This window comes from Pristis pectinata, chromosome 6, assembly GCF_009764475.1.
Source record: "Pristis pectinata isolate sPriPec2 chromosome 6, sPriPec2.1.pri, whole genome shotgun sequence".
Taxonomy (NCBI): Eukaryota; Metazoa; Chordata; class Chondrichthyes; order Rhinopristiformes; family Pristidae; genus Pristis; species Pristis pectinata.
This window is the reverse complement of record NC_067410.1, coordinates 93,252,257-93,272,606: the sequence shown is the minus strand read 5'-3', so window position 1 is coordinate 93,272,606 and position 20,350 is coordinate 93,252,257. Positions and strand designations below refer to the sequence as shown.

General features: G+C 40.1%; 1 protein-coding gene across 1 annotated transcript in view; it reads right to left on the bottom strand.

Annotated features, from left to right (window-relative positions):
* LOC127571233 (mucin-4-like) overlaps positions 1–20,350 on the bottom strand; it is a 169,334-nt gene that overhangs the window by 132,985 nt on the left and 15,999 nt on the right. The window contains exons 9-15 of the mRNA XM_052017430.1: positions 19,669–19,782; positions 17,549–17,674; positions 12,798–12,931; positions 10,027–10,197; positions 8,430–8,615; positions 7,276–7,412; positions 3,502–3,599 (exon numbers count right to left, since the gene is read on the bottom strand). Of these exons, the coding sequence (XP_051873390.1) occupies positions 3,502–3,599; positions 7,276–7,412; positions 8,430–8,615; positions 10,027–10,197; positions 12,798–12,931; positions 17,549–17,674; positions 19,669–19,782 (966 nt within the window). The remainder of the gene's footprint in view (positions 1–3,501; positions 3,600–7,275; positions 7,413–8,429; positions 8,616–10,026; positions 10,198–12,797; positions 12,932–17,548; positions 17,675–19,668; positions 19,783–20,350) is intronic.

The window sequence follows — 20,350 nt, the reverse complement described above, 5'->3', positions numbered from 1 at the left end:
ATGGACCACGGTCTACTGCCCTGTCCTCATCGACCTTCTTGGTTACTTCTTCAAAAAATCTCAATGAAATTCGTGAGACATCATCTCCTATCAACAAAGCCGTGTTGACTATCCCTAGTCAACCCCCGTCTTTCCAAATGCTTGTATATCTTATTGCTCAGAATCACCTCGAGTAACTTACTTACCACAGATGTTAGACTTACTGGTCTATTGTTCCCAGGTTTTTCTTTGCAGCCCTTCTTAAATAAAGGCACAGCATTTGCCACCCACTAGTCTTCCGGCACTTCACCTGTCACTAACAATGATGCATATATATCAGCCAGGGCTCTTGCAATTTCTTCTCTAGCTTCCCACAAGTGTTCTTGGATATACCTGATCAGGCACTGCAGATTTATCTGCCTTCATACTTTTTAAGACACCCAACACCTCCTGTGCTATAAAGCAGACTATCCCCAAGACCTCCCCATTCACTGCCTCAAGGTCCGAAGTCTTTATGTCTTTCTCCACAGTAAAAACAGAGGATAAATACTTATTGAAGGCCTCATCCATCTCCTATGGCTCAACACAAAGATGTCCACTTTGGTCTTTGAGGGGCCCTATTCTCTCCCTAGTTACTCTTTTCCCCTTAATGATAAAATCTCTTTGGATTCTCCTTAATTTTCTCACCCAAAGCTATCTCATGCCCTCTTTCTGCCCTTCTGATTTCCTTCTTGAGTATACTCCTGCAACCCTTATACTCCTCCTGGATTCAGTTGATACCAGTTGCCTGTATCTTACATACAGTATGCCTCCTTTTTTCTGACCAGATCCTCAATATCCCTCATTACCCAGGGTTCCTTAATCCTGCCAGCATTGCCCTTAACTATAGCAGGAACATATTGAACTCTCTCTATCTCACTTTTAAAAGCCTTCCAATTGCCAGATGTCCTTTCACCTGCTAACAGCCTCTCCCAATCAACCTTTGGATGTTCCTGTCTAATGCCATTGAAATTGGTCTTGTCCTAATTTAGCACTTTAACTTGTGGACCAGTCCTATCACTTTCCAATTCCCTGGCCCCCACTGTTTCATCTTCAATATGAATGTGTAGGTTTTATACACCTCCATCCCCCATCAGGAAGGTCTTAAAGCCTTTTACTTCTTTCTGCAACAAATATCCAACTAACTCCCCTCCACAAACACTCTCATCTGCCAGAGGTAACTTGTTCTTACTTTGAACAACTTTTCTTTTGACTCCTTTCACTTTCTACAAATCATAGGTGTAGCCATGGACACTCGTGTGGTCCTAGCTACACCTGTCTTATAGGAATGTGGCTATGTGGAACAGTCCTTGTTCCAAACTTCCTCTGGCACCACACCCTCTCTCCATTACATCAATGACTGCATTGCTGCTGCCTCCTGCATCCATGCAAAACTTGTCAATTTTATCACCTTTGCTACTAACTTCCACCCCCTCTCAAATTCACTTGGACCATTTTTCACACTTCTCTCCCTTTTCTGGATCACTCTGTTTCCATCTCAGGAGATAAACTAGCCACTGACATTTACTATAAACCCACCAACACCCACAGCTTCATAGATTACAGGTTGTGCCCTAGTCCTCACCTTTCACCCTACTAGCCTCTGCATCCAGTACATCACCCTTCATCACTTCAACCAGCTGCAACAGGATCCCACCACTAGCCACATCTTCCCTTCCCCACCCCTTTCTGCCTTCCACAGGGACCACACCTTCTGTGACTCCCTGATCTACTCCCCACCCACTCCTCCCTGACCCCTGACACTTTCCCTCCAACCACAGGAGGTGCAACACTTGTTCTTACACTTCCACCCTCACCACCATCCAGGGACCTTAACAGCCCTTCCAGGTGAGGCAGAGATTCACAGGCACTTCCTCCGACCTTCTCTACGCATTCAGTGCTCCTGCTGTGGCTTCCTCTACATTGGTGAGACCAAGCACAGACTGGGTAGTTTACAACACAATGTTATGAACATTGAATTTTTCAATTTCATGTAACCTTTACCTTATGGGTTCTCCACTCTCTCACTCTCTCCTTCCGATCCACCACTGGTCCTCCAGTTTTTGTCTCCCCTCTCATAACCCCCCCACCCCCCAGCCCCCGTGACCCATTTTTGTCCCCCTCCAGCTCCTGGTTTCATCCACCTACTACCCACAAATGTGAAAATATTATACATGCAGTATATGAAAGAGTGATAATATATTGCAGTTGACAAATGAACTTGCAGGAATAACCCTCGCCCATCTAGTTCCATCTCCCCTTCACTTCTCCCTTAATAGTTCCCATTATCATCTTCCTTACTTATCATATTCTAGCACTGGTAGCTTTTGTTTCCTGCTTAGCACCCTCCCAGCTATCTCTACCCTTATCCTCCCCTCCTCCCCCTAATTCCAGCTACCTTTTCTTTGTATGCTTCCACCTAACACACACCTGCCTCTGTCTCCCAGTTCCATCCCTTCCCTTCCCCACTTTGCTCCATCCGACTAGCATCCTTTACCCCTCCTCGGTCCACCTATCACCCACTGGCTCACCCCTCCCATCTCCTCTTTATACTGGCTATCTTCACTTTCAGTCCTGATGTAGGGTCTCAACCTGAAATGTTGACAATTCCTTTCCCCCCACAGAAGATGCTTGACCCACTGAGTTCCTCCAGCAGTTTTTTTTGCTATCTCTTTCCATCACTATTTAAAAACTAATAGAATTATGGTTATTGTTCCCAAAGTGCTCTCCCACTGACAGTTTACTCACTTGCCCAGCCTCATTTCCCAAGAGGTCGAGTGTTGCCCCCTCTCAAGTTGGGCCAGCTACATAATGCAGGACAAAACTTTCCTGGACACACTTAACAAATTCTGCCCCAATCCCTTAGCACTACGGCAGGCCTAGTCAATATAATGGAAGTTAAAATCACCTACTGTTACAACCCTGTTATTTCTACAGCTATCTGCAATCTCTCTACACATTTGTACCTCTGGTCAAAAGCTGTTTCTATAACATGCTCTAATTTCTAAGGTGAAAGTTGCAATCTTAAAACAAACTTGCTGTAATTTGCAAAGACTAATGGCTATGAAATAATTAAGTGTCTTTACCAATATTGGTAGCACATATTGTAAATGTTCTGAGAGAGTTGGCAAGAATTTCAGTGCTATACTGTATTTGTAACAATGATGCAAGATTGTATGATTAAGGAGTAATACTCTCTAATCACTGATTAGAGAGTAACACCACCAGTGTTCATCATAGATACAGTAGAAGGAATCTCAAGGTTGTATTGTTGAAAGAACAGATTCATAGTTACAATCAAATTACCATTGCAAGCATTGGCTACAAAAAACAAATTGCTGAACATCTTAAAATAATTAACATCTTTTTCAAATTTACATTACATTATTCAAGTGAATAGCAACTGTAGAAGGCTGACCCTTTAGAACAGCAACACATCAGTGGACCTTGTTGCATTTTACTTTGACTATTAACATGTCTCACCTGTTTTATGGCCAGGGTATTTATCAGGATGGTAGATTTTTTCAGGTGGCACATTAAATCTGGTCTGAGGGTCATTAAAGAAGAAGGATGTAGATTCACTGTAAATAGAAACAACTGAAATAGTATCAATTTATAATACAGTGGATGTGTGTCAAGCAGAAGAAGATTGAAGAAACAAAAGCTCCATTGAATGAACATTCCAGACAAATAATTCATTATGGCAAAGGGCTCAAATGCCAAGAAATACTAATCACAAGTTAGACTTTTTTTCAGTTTTATGTTTTTATCTCAACTGTTCCCCATCAATTCAAGTGATACAAATAAAATAATGGCCAGGATTTTACAGTCTGCAGAATCTCTTGTGTCTCCGTTTTGCAGTCACTGGTGACTGATGAAAACAGCGCCAACTTGGAGAAATTGCTGGGAGATTTTTCTGTGAAATGCCCTTCAATGTCATTGCAAATGTATAAGTGACATGCTCTGAAATTGTCAAGACTACCCCATCCACAAAATCAGAAAACAATCAAACAGTAGGTTAAGTTATATCCCCAGATAATCTGATCTCCTGGAGATCAAACTTTTTGCTTTAAAAAACATAAACACTTTGAAAGACTACAAAAAAGTTTTAAAATTTTAACCAATTTAAAAAATCTAAATTAACATGGCACTAATGAGATTTTTAATGAATATTATGAACAGTTCAATGAATTAGAAACATGGGAAACTTCTTCATAAATTAGCAAGATGTAATTTAAATTCTCCTCTCTGGGTCTCTAACAACCACTCTCTTCCATTAAAATCAATGGGAAAACACCCTTACAAAATCCTCTTATCTGATTTCAGGGTTTAAACTAGATTGGCAGAGGGGTGGGATCCTGAGCAGTAGAGAGGCTGACAGGAAGTTGGGGGAACATACTGTAGTCAATAAGAGAATGTTTATTAGTCAGGATAGCCGGGAACACAGTAAAGGGAGAGGGAAGAATGCTGGTTTAAACTGCATTTATTTCAATGCAAGAGGTGTAACAGGTAAGGCAGATGAACTCATGGCGTGGATTGGCTCTGGGGACTGGGATATTATGGACATAACAGAAATGTGGCTGAGAGAAGGGCAGGATTGGCAGCTTAATGTTCCAGACTACAGATGCTACAGGCATGACAGAAATACAGGTAAGAGAGGAAGGGGAGTTGCCTTTTTAATGACGGAGGACACAACAACCGTGCTTAGAGAGGATATTCTTGGGGGATCATTCAGTGAGGCAAATGGGTAGAACTCAGAGACAAGAAGGGGATGGTCACTTTGATGGGACTGTATAAAAGGTCCCTCAGTAGTCAGCAGGAATTAGAGGAGCAGATGTGTAGAGAGACAGCAGATAGTTGTAAGAATAATAGGGTAGAATTAGTGGGAGATTTTAACTTCCCTAATATTGACTGGGCCACCCATAGTGCAAAGGGCTTGGACAGGGTGGAATTTATTAAACGTGTCCAAGAAAGTTTCCTTAATCCATATAGAGAGTGCCCTACGAGAGAGGGCACAACTGTGGATCTCCTCCTAGGGAATGAGGTAAGACAAGTGACTGAAGTGTCAGTCGGGGAGTACTTTGGGTCCAGTGACCGTAAATCTTATTAGTTTTAAAATAGTTATGGAGAGAGATAGGATGGGCCCACAAGTTAAGGTCCTAAGCTGGGGCAGGGCCAATTTCGGAGGCATGAGGCAGGATCATGCAGAGGTGGATTGGGTGAAACTGTTTGCTGGTAAAGAGACGATGGGCAAATGGGAATCTTTTAGAAGTGTGATATCAAGAGTCCAGGGGAAGCATGTTCCCACAAGGGTGAAAGGCAAGGCTGGCAAGTTTAGGAATCCCTGCTTGATAAGACATATTGAGGCTCCGTCAGGAAAAAGAAGAAGGCATACTTTGGGTTTAGGCAATTGGGAACCAGTAAAATCTCTCCATGACTATCAGAAGTGCAAGAGTACACTTGAGATGGAAATCAAGAGGGCAAAAAGAGGGTATGAGATGGACCTGGCAGGCAGGGTTAAGGAAAATTCTGAAATTCTATAGGTATATCAAGAGTGAAAGGGTGGCTAGGGAGAGAATAGGTCCCCTTAAAGATTAGCATGGCATCTATGCGTGGAGCCACAGGAGATGGATGAGATTTTGAATGAATATTTCTCATCAATTTTCATCAGAGAAAATGACGGTTGCTATAGAAATGAAGGAAATGAGTGATGATGTCTTGGACCGCATATGAATTACTAGGGAGGAGGTATTGGTGGCTTAAAGTGCATTATGGTGGATAAATCCTCAGGGGCTGACTGGGTGCATCCTCGCACCTTGTGGGAAGTGAGGGAAGAAATTGCAAAGGCCTTTACAGAGATATTTGCTTCATCTTTAGCCACAGGTGAAGTTCCAGAAGACTGGAGTGTGGCTTATATTGTACCATTATTTAAGAAGGGCAACAAAGACAAGCCAGGGAACTACAGGCTGGTGATTCTGACATCAGTGGTGGGTAAGTTACTGGAGGAGATTCTGAGCGACAGGATCTATCAACATTTGGATAGGCAAGGTCTAATTAGGGATAGTCAGCATGGCTTTATACATGGGAAATCGTGTCTGACAAATCTCTTTTTTGTTTTTTGAAGAGGTAACCAAGATGATAGGTGAGGGTAGAGCAGTTGACGTTGTGTATATGTACTTTAGCAAGGCCTTTGGCAAGGTACCGCATGGCAGGCTAGTCTGGAAGGTTAGATTGCATGGGATCCAGGGAAACAGAACTAATTGGATTCATAATTAGCTTGATGGTAGGAAGCAGACGGCGATGGCTAAAGGTTGCTGCTTGGACTAGAGGCCTGTGACTAGTGGTGTGCCACAGGAGTCAGTGCTGGGACCTTTGTTGTTCGTTATATACATAAATGATTTGGATGTGCACATACAAGGCATGGTTGGTACGTTTGCATATGATACTAAAATAGGTGGTATTGTAGACAGTTAAGAAGGTTATCAAAAATTACAGGGGGATCTTGATCAGCTAGGTAAGTGGACCGAAGATTGGCAAATGGCTTTCAATTTGGATAAGTGTGAATTGTTGCGTTTTGGCAAGTTAAACCAGGGTAGTGAATGGTTGGGCCCTGGGGAATATTGTGGAACAAAGTGACCAAGGAATACAAGAACATAATTCGCTGAAAGCAGCTTCACAGGTAGACAGGGTGGTGAAGAAGGCATGTGGCACGATAGCCATCAGTCAGGGCACTGAGTATAAGAGTTGGGATGTTATGTTGCAGTTGTACAAGATGTTGGTGAGACCACTTGGAGTTTTTTGAACAGTTTTGGTTACCCTATTATAGGAAAGAGTGCAGAGAACAACCACAAGGATGCTGCCAGGACTCAAGGATTAGTTGTGCAGGCTCGGACTTTATTCCTTGGAACATGAGAGATTGAGGGGTGACCTTATCGAGGTGTACAAAATCATGAGGGGCATTGACATGGTGAATGCACATAGTCTTTTTCCCAGGGAAGAGGAACTATAAACTAGAGGGCATAGATTTAAGGTGAGAGGTGAAAGATTTAAAAGGGACCTGAGGGGCAACTTCTTCATGCAGAGGTGATGTGCATATGGACTGAGCTGCCAGAGGAAGTGGCCCTCTGATTAGCAAAGAAATATTGTGGATCATTGATAATTTCACTATCATTAATATTGAAAATCCACACCAATACTAGCAATTTGTACCTCAGAAATCTCTATTTTAATATACAGTACAGATTGTGTTCTGAATACCTATAATATCCCATGAGAGCGTAATTACTCTGGAAAGGTCTTGTTGAATATTTCCAGTTCATTCCACCATCTTTGAATTGAATTAAGCAGAAGGAGAAAATACCATCAGTTATTAAGACTGCTTGGTATGTATTAGTCTGAAAAAGAAAAAAAGGTCAGCTTTGTTATTCCATTAATGCTTAATTAAAGTGACGGTGGGTCAGTTCACACCAGAAGGGTCCCACTGCCCAAAAACATATCTGCACTTGTGTGGAACCAGATACTGAATCCTCAGTTCACAGGCCCTTTGCACACTCAACTCCAGCAGCATTGCCTAAATGATGCTTGGGCTGCAGACCCAGTGTGGAAGCCCCACCCCTGCTATGTCCTGACTAGCTTTGACAGCTGACATGGCCAAGATGGGTAGGGGAGGTGGTGGAAAGATTTGACAACTTTGAAAGTTGTCATTAATTTAAATAGCTTTAAAAGATCTCTGGGATCTCGAAAAACTATTGGAAGTGAATAACTATAAATATTTCATGAGAAAATTTTGATTGGTTGTGGTATTTAAAACAAATAAAAATATTTTAAATGTTAAACTAAAGAAAAACTGAGTTCCCTTCCCCTTTGCCTTCAAATCCACACATCCAAAATCCTTTTTGAAATCAGAAGGTTCTCAGATCCAACACCAAATTTGCCCTGACACTGAATTTAAGAGACAATCACCCATTGTAACACCAGGGATTTCATCAGGACTCAGCTCCATTGCTAGAATGCAGGCCCTGGGAAGCCTTGAACCAGAGTTAGCAGTCTTAAAATAGGGTTTGGCTATTCAAAGCTGGGATGAGAAGAAATTTCTTCACCCAGAGGATAGTGAAACTTTGAAATTTTCTACCCAAGAGGGCTGTGGAGTTTCAGTTGATGAATACATTCAAAACAGAAATTGATGGATTTTAGGATATTATGAGAATCAACAGATGTAAGTTCAATGAGGAAAGTGGCACTGAAGTTAACTATGATCTTCTTGAATAGCAGAGTGGGGGGTGAATGGCCTACTCATGCTGCTATTCCTTGTGCATGCAGAGGTTTCCTCTGGCATATGACATATATGAGCCCACTGAAATGTTTTTAAATTTAGCCAGAAATGAATGGAAATGAAATTAGTAAATACATACCCCTTGATAGTCCACATTTCTATATCCAGTGAATGGAAGCATATTTTCCCAGGTGATCCTGACTGCCCATTTAGACTCAAAGCTGGTGATGCCAAGTTCAGATCCATAAAACTTATTGATTTGTGCATTAAGGTCATTCTGGAAATTCCGACTATGATCATCATTCTTGTATTGAAAATCAAATACCTGAAATGTTGTTAAAAATGTTGTTGTCAGTTTACCTCTTCATTGTATATATACTTAAATATTTTGTGAAACATAAAGTTGTGAACTCTCTATAAATTATTGCTATCAACAATTCATGTATGGCATGGCAGAAATGATGTCCAAGCTCAGAAGGGTAGAAATTCATTTTCTGGTGTAGCACTAAATGTAAATGAAGTAATATATGCATGTTGAACAATACTTCTGAAGTTTGCTTCCATTTAAATCAATGGAATGGAATTTTAGAAGTGAAGTTCGACATACATACATTACTATGTGGCTTGTTTAGCTCGTTGGTTCCAAACAACTGGTGACATTAACTGAAAGAATAAGCTTCGCAGGTGGCACTGGTATATCGGGGTTGGCGAGGGGAAAAAAATCCACCAAGACTTAGAATTTTCACAAAAAATCCCTTATCCCTTACCTCTGCCCACTCCACTTCTTTGTCCTGACATGGAGTCATAGAATCATACAGAATGGAAACAAGCCATTCGATCCACCATGTCCATGTCAACCAGTGGGTACCAATCCTTATTATTCCCATCTTCCAGCACTTGGCCTGTAGCCTTCTATCCCTACGTGATCCAAGTGCTCACTTAGATGTCTATTAAATGCTGTCAGCATCTCTGCTTCCACCACTCTCTCCAGCAGTGCATTCCAGGTACTCACCATTCTTTGGGTGAAAATGATCCCCCTAGATCCCCTCAAAACTACTTACCCCTACCCTAAATCTATGTTTTCTAGTTTTAATGGTAAAGCTTCCTGCAGTCAACCCTATCTCTACCCCATATAATTTTATATACCTCAATCATGTCCCCTCTTAACCTCCACCAGTCCAGGGAAAACAGGCCTAGCCTCTCCAGTCTCCCCTCAAAACCAAAACATACCAGCCACCCCAATCCCCACCTTGCTCATCCCCCTCTGTTTTGGGATACTATGATCCTCCTCCTCCTCCTCCTCCACAACACACGCGCAAGTCTGATTCCTCCCTCCCCACTTCTACTTAATACCATGTGCCTGTCCAACCTCTTCTGTCCCAACTGTGCCCCAGCAATGGCATATTATTGCTGGTCTGTGCTAATGGTGACTTCCCAAGCCCAGCCTCAGGAGTCAACAACTGGGTGACACAATGGAGTGCAAAATTGTACATTGCCTGGTTTCTTAAAACCAAAGTTGGGACTGAAGCTGAACTTTGATGCAGTGACCAAAAAAGTCAATTTTCCAAATTCTTTAGGGTGCAGTGTCATTTCTAGGCAAGAGTTTTTATATTATCTTGTTCCAAGTATATACTTTCTAAAGGAAGCTAAAGTAAGTTTTAACACATAACAGACTTATTCATACATCCTCAAATAGTTATAAAAGCAATTTCCATTAAAAGATTGACCTTTCATACCTGGTAGTATATACATCCGCTACCTCTTCTCACGTCTGCATCATCCCAGAAAACAGCAATCATCGATGGTGTTTTATACAAATAGCCTCTGAATGCCCAGAATGGAGTTGGATATATATACTGTACATAATCATTGTTTCTTTGAAATGTAATCAGCCCATTATCTGAAAACTATACAAAGGCAGTTTGTTGTACAGTTTTGTTTCAAATGTAAAAAAATGAAAATCATTGCTTATGATATCTTGAGAACCATCAGAATTACTGTTGCCATGACAGGAAAAGCTTACATTGCTCTAGATGGGTAGTTAAATCCCCTTAAGTAAATTAATCACTGCACAGCCACTGGGTATTGTCCCAATTTTTGCCAGCGTGGGAAAGGAGATGCTGGCCAGTCTTTTCTAAGATTGGACCCAGCAACATTACTGAAGGCTGAATGCAGTTTGACTCTATGTCCTACTTGAGAAGTGGCTGCAAATTTCCCACTAGGTCAATCCATCAAGGGAATGGATTAAAGCAGGACAAGGGCCAAAAGAATAACCAACATCCTTTTGTTTATTCCTAGCAATTGCTGACTTGCTTGGAATTCATGGGGCAGAAGCTAAAATCATAGTCTCTTCTGATTGAGATGACCGACTCAAACTGAGCTCAAAGTACAGTATGTATTTAAACCTGTTGGTGTTGTGTTACATTGCAAGATATTACAATTAATTAGGAAGTGCAAAGTTACAGCAAATAAATTTTGTAGATCATCTTGTAGACACTGAAAAGGGTTACAACAGGATCTAGATCAAATGGGGAAGTAGGTCAAAGAATGGTGAATGGAATTTAACTCAGACACATGCGAGATGTTGCACTTTGGTAAGTTAAACCTTGGCAGGACTTGCACAGTAAATGGTAGATCCCTGGAGAGTGTTGTAGAACAGAGAGACCTAGGGGTTCAGGTACATTGTTCCCTTAACGTGGAGACACACGTAGACAGGGTAGTGAAGAAAGCATTTGGTATGCTTTCTTTCGTCGGTCAGAGCATTGAGTTTAGGAGTCAGAATGTCGTGTTACAATGGTACAATTAGTTGGTGAGACCACACTTGGAATATTGTTTGCAGTTCTGGTCTATAGAAAAGATGTCATTAAGCTGAAAAGGGTGCAATAAAGATTCACGAGGGTGTTACTGGGATTGAAGGGCTTGAGTTGTAAGAAGAGGCTGGATAATCATTGAGTTCTAGAGTAATACAGCATAGAAACAAGCCCTTTGGCCCAACTTGTCCATGCCAATCAAGCTAGTCCCATTTGCCTGCGTTTGGTCCATATCCCAGGCTGGGATAGGATGGGACTTTTTTCCCTGGAGTGTAGGAGGCTGAGGGGTGAATTTATAAAGGTATATAAAATCATGAGAGGTATAGATAGGGTGAATGATCACAGTCTTTTTCCTAGGGTGGGGGAGTGTAAAGCTAGAGGGTATTGGTTTAAGGTGAGAGGGGAATAACTCAAAAGGGACCTGGGATCAATGGGAGAGAAGATGGATGTAGTCCCCATCCTTGTGCCAACACTGTAGCCAACTTGGAGTCTATGAGTTAAAGTTGTTGGAATATCACTCTGTCATAGAATAATTGAGTTATACAGCCATTCAGCCCAACTCGTCTATGCTGACCGAGTTGTCTAGCTCAGGTAGACAACTAAGTCCACATGCATGGGGACTACATCCACCTTGTCTCCCATGCTCTCCATCCTGCTAATATTTTGGAGACCACTCTGTGTCCTCTTCATGCCAACTCTGGACAGTAACTGGATTGGTGCTTTTAAAATGAGATAAAATTGGGAAACCCGGTTACAATCCACAATCTTTTTTTTATGTCTTTTCACTTTGCTGTTCTTTTCTAGACATCTGACAGCAAACCTTATCTCAGATGAGATTCATTTGGGAGGTTTAATAGAGATGCTGAAAGTCATGTGCAGATTTTGATACAACAGGTAGGGAAAACCCTTTTCCACTGGTGTAACCAGAGGACAGATTTTAAAAATACTTGTCTGAACCTCCAGGAGCAAATGAGGAAAATTCTTTTTATGCATCATCCCTTTGATCTAAAAAAAATGCTGAAAACATATTCAATATTAGCTCTAAAAAATGAAATAGATTTAAAATTTACAAGAGGATGCCTGCAGGAATAGGCAGAAAGAGCAGATGAATAAAATATTGGATAGCTCTTTCACATCGCTTGTGGAGGCAGGAAAGATCAAATGGTATTTTTCTGTGCTCTGAGGTTACGTGATAAATAATACAGCAGGAGTCAGCAGGTTGAGCCATTTATCTAAACTTAGCATTCTACAAGCAGGCATCCCTTCCAAAAGCCATTAGGTAGTGTTTAGGACAGGGAAATCTCTGTTCAGATCAGTAAATTTTCTGATTGCCATGCTTTGCGGTGATCATACCTCTTCCATCTTTGTGTGGTGCATATGAATCAGTGTGTATAATAAATGGATCATTGGGCAAACATGAGAAATAGGAGCATGAGAGAATATTCAACCCCTAGAGGCTGCTCTGCCATTTACCAAGATCAAGGCTGTCTTACCACCTCTTCTGCCCTATCCCATATCCCTGGATTTCTCTAAAGGGAAAACAGTAATGTTGCAAAATTAAATTTTAATCATGCTTTGTAACAAAATTTGTATTTTATTGGAATACCCTCACTGAACTGAGTTTTAAATAAACCTCCTAGTGAGTGTACAGTTTGCATTGTAAAAGTAACTGTTAAAGATAAAAATCTGAAGCATACGTATAATCGGTAGTAATAGGTATCACCAAATGGAAAGCCAACTGGGATGTTGATGGGCGGAGAATTAAAGTCCCGTGCCATTCTGTTTAGTTTTGTATCTCCATATTGAATTCCATAATTGAATAGTCGTTTCTCTGTTTCAAAAAGAATTGGATAATTATGCCATTTAAATACAACTGCAAATATATCCAAAAGCAATATATGGCAAATGCTGGAATCTGAAATTAACATGGAAAATCTGGCATCTGCAAGGATGTTGAGTGACCTACCGAATATTTCCATCATTTTATGTTTTTACTTCAAATGCATTTACATAATTGTTATAAAATCACATTGAACAATAAACCCTAACTTAATATTAATGTCTTTAACTGTTGACATAATTAATTATGAACTGCTGAATAAAGGAAGGGGGTCACCTGTTGAGCAGTACTTGAATGGAACTCAGAAAATAAGACTTTTGTAACAGCTTTTAAATTATCTTTTGCTGGTTGTTTATTCTACAGAGGTATTACACAATTGGCATATAATTTGGATCATTGGTGTCGTGTATGTAAATGAATGCATAATATACGGTGGCACAGCAGACAGTGCTGCTGCCATACAGCTCCAGGAAGTCAGGTTCAATTCTGTCTTTGTTCTGTCTGTGTTGAGTTTGCATGTTGTTCCTGCAACCATGTGGATTTCTCCAAGAACTCCAGTTTTCTCCCTCAATCCAAAAGTACATTGGTAGGTTAATTAGCTACTGTAAATTACTCCTAGTGTAGGTGGGTGGCAGATAATCATAGAGAGAAGTGGTTACAGGGAAATAAGTTGAGGAATGAGACTGGCTGAATTGCTGCAAGAACCTGCATTGACTCAATGAGCTGAATGGCCTTCTTCTATGTTGTGAAGAACATATAAGGAATACTTGCACACACAGAGTACTTAGAAGGAGTTGGTGAATGAATAGGTGGCCCTCCTAGTAGCATTGTATTCCTGAACAATGATGTTTTTCTGGACTGCGTGCTGTGTGAGAAATTTGCTTATGATTTAATCAATGAGCAAATTTATGTTGTCAAACACACAGCATTTCATATTTGGTCCTCCATGCAAAATTGAGACATGTTTGGATATGGCAGCAGGAAACGCTAATGAATTTAATCCAATACCAATGCAATTGCACTCCACTGTGAAGGGTAATGGAGAATTCTGTTTTGAAAATGGACCTTCAATATGCTCAAAGAAAGCTTGAAGGTGACTAAAAGCAACCATGAAAAGTCACTTTGGATTTGGAGAACAAGAAGCAACAATTGGATGAAAGTTTTAAAAAAGTCAGTATTTAATTCAGAAGCATGTTGATCCTTTTTCACAATCCACTATTTAAAATCGTATCCCGCTTGTTCCACCAGCAGCAATGACAGAAAGCAGAATAACTTCAAGACAAAGGCATGGGAAAATGATCAATGCATCAACAAAATATTGATTTTGCAGTAAGCTGTTAAGTCAAGAGTCAAAATATGTATCACCAATTCAGCCAAGTGCTACATTGAAGTGTACAGGTATTTTGAAAACATATTCAGATGAACTATTGAAGACTTTAGACCAAATGAAAAGTTTGACTTGTTACAATCATTAGGAAATGTTTGTAGTTGATTAAGTAGTCAGTCAACCTGACGGAAAAAAATTGACTCAGAAAACTGAAGCTAGACCGGAGCAGATATTCAGCTAGGATGCAAATGGACCACAACAGGAAAAGGTATTTGAAATTAGTGAAGGTAACAACCAGAGGTCTCAAAGAATTGTTGATAAATGATCAATTTATTAAGATTATAGAGCCAAGCCAATGAACACACCTTTACAGAAGGGGAAGGACCAACCAGACCTTTCTATTGGGTACATAAGGCTTTGATATCTCCTTAGTAATTACAGGTAGCCACTTGAAGCCAAAGTAGGCTATTCAGCCTCTTATATGTGTCCTGCCACTCAATAAGATCATGGCTGTTCATTTACCTTAGTTCTATATTCCCGCAGTGACAGCTTATTCCTTGAATATATTCAGCAACTGAGGCTCCACAACTCTCATGTAGAGAACTCCAAAGATTCAATACCCTACATGGACAACTCCTTATTCTGAGACTGTAACCCCTGTTGCTAGACACTCTAATGAGGGGAAATGTCATCCCTGTATCTAGTCTGTCAACCCCTGGAAAAAAAATTGTCTGTTTCAATGAGGTCACCTCTCATTCTTATAAACTCAAGACAGAATAGGCTCAATTAGCTTAATCTCTGCTCAAACAACAAACACACCATCTCGGGAATTAACCTACCGAACTTTTGTTGTACTTTTTAAATCACAATTATATCTTTCCAGACCTATACCCAATATTTCAGGCATGGTCTTACCAGGAACCCAGATAATTGAACAAGACATCTCTAATTCAAATCCTCTTGCAATAAAGACCAGCCGACTGTTTTCCTTCTGAACTGCTTGCTGCACCTACCCGTGAAGTTTCAATACTTGTACATAATGACACCTAGGTGCCTCTGAATATTAACTCCTTTCAATCTCCATACTTTTATTCTTTTCCTATCATAGTGGATGACCACATATTTTTCCATGTTATATTCCTTCTGCAATTCACTTAGCCTGTCAATATCCCCAAAACCTTTCCACATCCTCCTCATTGTCCATGCATCAACTTTTTCACATCATCCACAAACTTGCAGCATGTTACTGGTCATAGTTCTCCTCATTAAAATGATCCATTTATTCCTACTCTGTGCTTTCTGTCCCTTAACAAATCCTTACTCTATTTCAGTACATAAGTCCTAATAGCACGAACTCTAACTTGGTTTGATGTTCTGTTTACCTTGCATAGCTGAACAATGGGCAGCAGTAAGTATGACCTCCAATCATAGGGATCATCAACTGTTTACAGGTTAATTGTTCAAGTTGCAAAAGTTTACAGTGAATGGTATGTCAGCACCTAAAGAACTTTTTGCCGACTTCAGTGCTTCTGCAGAAACAAGTTGCTCCCAGACAAAATGCATTAGTAAATTTTCCCTTGGAATACTACATGATTGGGAAAATGAGAAGACTGCAGGTAATGCAAGGCAATGTCTGGAAGATGATGAAGGAGCAGGATAGTTATGGGCTTTCTGCAGGAGTACATATCCATCTAGGATGTATGGGGCAAAATTATCTTTCCTGGAAGTTTGCAAGGAACAATATGTGAGACTTCGGTGCTTCAGTAAGGATGTCTGAAATCTGCTTTGTGCTGCATTCACAACTGGACTCTCAGAGCTGGATGTGCCCAGAAATTATATGGAAGTGCATATGCTCCAATTATGCTATGAACCTGAATACATGCAATGCACAATCAATGTGATATTGCAGCACAAATATAGACTTGATGAATGGTGTTGGCCTCAAACACTATGAGCAGACCTTCATACTGCTTTATTTGTTAAAGGGTCCAATCGTCTCTATCTGTTGGGAAGCAGCAACTTGATTTGTTTTGGATGATGCCATGAGATTGTGTAACAAGTCTGCATTTTGTTTGTTCAATTTTGCTGTTTAATATGAAATTGTGCACAGGAAGCATGCAGCTTTACAAAACTCTAGTTAGGCCACATTTAGAGTACTGTGTTCAGTTCTGGTTGCCTCATTATAGGAAGGATGTGGAGGCATTGGAGAGGGTGCAGAGGAGATTTACCAGGATGCTGCCTGGATTGGAGGGTATTGAATATGAGGAGAGGCTTAAGGTGCTAGGGCTTTATTCACTGGAAAGGAGGAGGATGAGAGGAGACATGATAGAGGTATATAAAATATTGAGAGGAATAGATAGAGTAGACAGTCAGCGCCTCCTTCCCAGGGCACCAATGCTCAAGACGAGAGGTCATGGCTTTAAGGTTATGGGTGGGGGGTTCAGGGGAGATGTCAGAAGGAGGTTTTTCACCCAGAGAGTGGTTGGTGCATGGAATGCACTGCCTGGGGTGGTGGTGGAGGCAGATGGAGAACAGGTTCAAGAGCTTGTTGGATAGGCATATGGAGGAACGTGAGATAGAGGGATATGCGGGAGGAAGGGGTTAGGTAGTGTGAGGGTGGTCTGATGGACGGCACGACACGGTGGGCCGAAGGGCCTGTTTTGTGCTGTATGGTTCTATGGTTCTATGGTATAATGCATTCAAAGTAACAATGTAACTTCAAAGTAACAATTGCCTGCAGTTGTGCACAAAACTGGTGTGGATCACAGTCGTGACACTTCTGTAAAGGTGCTTGTTCTGTGAGTAAATCATTATATTGCCAGAATTTTTAATTGCAATATTATATTAAGGATATTAAGGATTATATTATATTAAGGATAATCATTTATAGATATATGCCAATAGAAAGGGCACAGTATTTCCATCTAGAATTAATGCAGAAATTCTACTAAACCAGTACAATATCACAAAGTGGTTTTATGGCATATTACATTTTAAAAATAATTAATACAATTTGAACATGTGAATTAACTGCATTATTTTAATCAGAATTTTTATTTACTTTTTCTCTTATTGCTATATAAGTTAGGGTGCCTTTTGGGACACTAAACTTCAAAACTTCATGATTTAAATAATCAATACCAAAATGTTAAAAAAACCTTGCAGGCAGATATTTTTCAGTATATAGAAATTACAGTTTATGGAAAATGATCTACAAACATGAAACTAAATACTGAATACATTGCTTTCCAATACATGTGAATTTTCCAGTGAAACTCTACCTGTGCAAGTGAATCCATCGCCTTCATACCCTTCTATACAGGAGCATTTGTGAGATCCAATTGTATTTGTACAGTTTCCAGCACGCCGATCACATTTGTGAGTACCAAGGAAACACTCATCCACATCTGAATTAGAAAATAATGCTTTAAACATTTTAAAATGTTAAGACAAAATACTTTGATTTATATTTTTAATATATGAAATATTAAAAAGTTAGAATAAGCAATGATTTAAAAATTCATGTTCTACATCATAACCATTACAAACAAGGATAGATTAGGGATGACAATGTACTGGTTTCAGAGCAATGTTGAAGCAGTCAAATTTGTTCACATTTGTGATAGGCTGCTTTCAGAATAGAAACATTAAAGACAAACTACTTTCCACCAGGTTGGAGCTTCAGAGCTCTTCATGTTGTGCATTATCATTTGCAACCAGAGCATGTGCCTAATAGATGCATGAGTGAGAAATATGTGACGTTTTCACCCTATAGAGTCACAGAGCCACGCAGCATTGAAATCACGTACTGGCCCACCATGCCCATGTCAGCCATCAAGTACCTATCTCTACTAATCCCATTTTCCATCACACAACCCATAGCCTTTATTCCGCTCATCTAAGTACCGCACAACTACTTCAGGAGGTGCACGTCAGATTTCAATCACCCTCTGGGTGATAAGATCTTCCTGAAGTTCCCGCTAAATCTCCTACTTCTAACTTTTACCTATGCCCTTTGTTTATCAACACTGAGGGGAAAAGTTTCTCCCTACTTACACTCTCTAAGTTCCTCATAATTTTGTTTATCTGAATCAGGACCCCTCAGCCTTTTCCTCTGAGAAATAAATAGAGTAATATTTCTCGCTGGCCTCCTCCTTCAGCTCAGTGATGCTATTGGACTTAGAAACTCGTACACTCAAAGTCCAGACCATTAAACTTGAATCACAATTTCTATGATACGATGATCGCAGTGGACGTTGAAGGCACAATCCCATTTCTTCTCAACTTTGCCTCAAATATGCCAAATTTAGACTGAACCTTCAAATTCTGGTTGAGGAGGTCATGGGTGGATCTCCTGCCTGTTTCCTACGTAAAGGAGGAGTTCAAAGTTTCCTAGCAAGTCCCTCCCATTGTGTCAGGATCAACCTGCACCATTGAATCCTGAAACTAAGTATATTTAAGCTTTTCTGAAGTCTGAGAAACCTTCATTAAAATAAATTAATTGATGTTGGAGAGAGAATTAATTTTCTTCCCCAGATGAAATGGCTTCAGGTGATGATGGAATATGAATTATTTTGAACATTGACCAGTTTGTCCTCTGTAGAGTTTCGTTCCTGCTTTGAATGGTTGATTGGCTGAGGCTAAGTCATCTGCCAATGATGTGCTTTTTGAGGCACCAATAGTAACCCCTGCTATAAAAATGACCTCATCCATTGTGTGAAAGTGAAGTTTTCAATATTGCACTCACACCAGTGGAGTGAAATCCCAGAAATTTTAGGCCAATATATGAGAAGCCCAATTGCTTAGCCCTACAGTAATTTCCATTTGTATTTTATTATTTGCTTAATAATGACTACTAATAAGTAATAGTAATTATAACTTATTAATATGTACAAATGATTGATTTAAGAAACAGCACAACAGTTATGATATATTGTCTAGGGTGGCACAGTGATCCAGCTGATAGACCTGCTACCTCACAGTGCCAGAGACCAGGGTTCAATCCTGATCTCGGGTACAGACTGTGTGGAGCTTGCAGGTTTTCCCTGTGACCATGTGGGTTTCCTCCCACATCCTAATAACGTGCGGGTTGGTAGGTTAAATGGTCACTGTAAACTAACCCTGGTGTGTAGGTGTGTGGCTGAATAAAGGTATTGTTGATGAGAAGGTGGGAAGAATAAAAATGGAATTAATGTAAGATCAGGGGAAATGGGTGGTTGATTGTTGGCACAGAAGGTCCTATTTCCATACTGTATCTCTCTCTGACTCAATAATGCCATGTTTTACAATAAATAATGCTGTACTTTATTAAAATATTTCTGATATTGTTGCCTGCATAGTATTTATGTTTAAATAATAGTAAATAAAATGTTAATAAAGTAAAATATTTCTTCTACTATACCTGTACTGCAATCTTGACCTTTCCAATTGTCAGGACATCTGCATGTGTAGTTGTTAATGAGGTTCTGGCAGAAACCAGTATTTTGGCATGGCTTGCTAGCACAGTTATTAATTACTGTTTTAAAACAAAAAAAAATGTTAATCAGACAATTGCAGTATAGAAAAGGATTTGTTATAATTAACAAGACAAATTCTTTCTTTCAGCAATTGGGTTTCTTGGCACATGAAAGTTTGAAGTATTCACTTAAATTTCCTTTTAATTTTCTTGAACTATCTTTACATTTATTCCAATAATTTCCATTACTCTTGCCTTGCACTATCATCTCTTCTATCAGTGTTTATGTAAGGTCATTAACTTGATGGATTGACAGTTGCTAGCTAACCTACAGAGAGATTTCAGTATTTTCTGTTTTAATTTCAGATTCTGCTGTATTTTGCTTTTATGTGAGGAAAAATTTGGAAAGGTCAGATCTGTTCCAGTCTTTGTCCTGAGATCAGCATTACTTACAACAGTAAACATACAAATGAGCATTTGGGAGACTGGTGGGATGGATAGGGATGGGTTTGCCAGCTACTGCAGGGGTACAGGCATCTTCTGCCGGGTGAAAACAGGGCATTTCCGTTTGCCTTCTTTCCCCATCCCCCTCCATCTAGCTGCAACAATTGGGGTCTGGGTGGAGCCA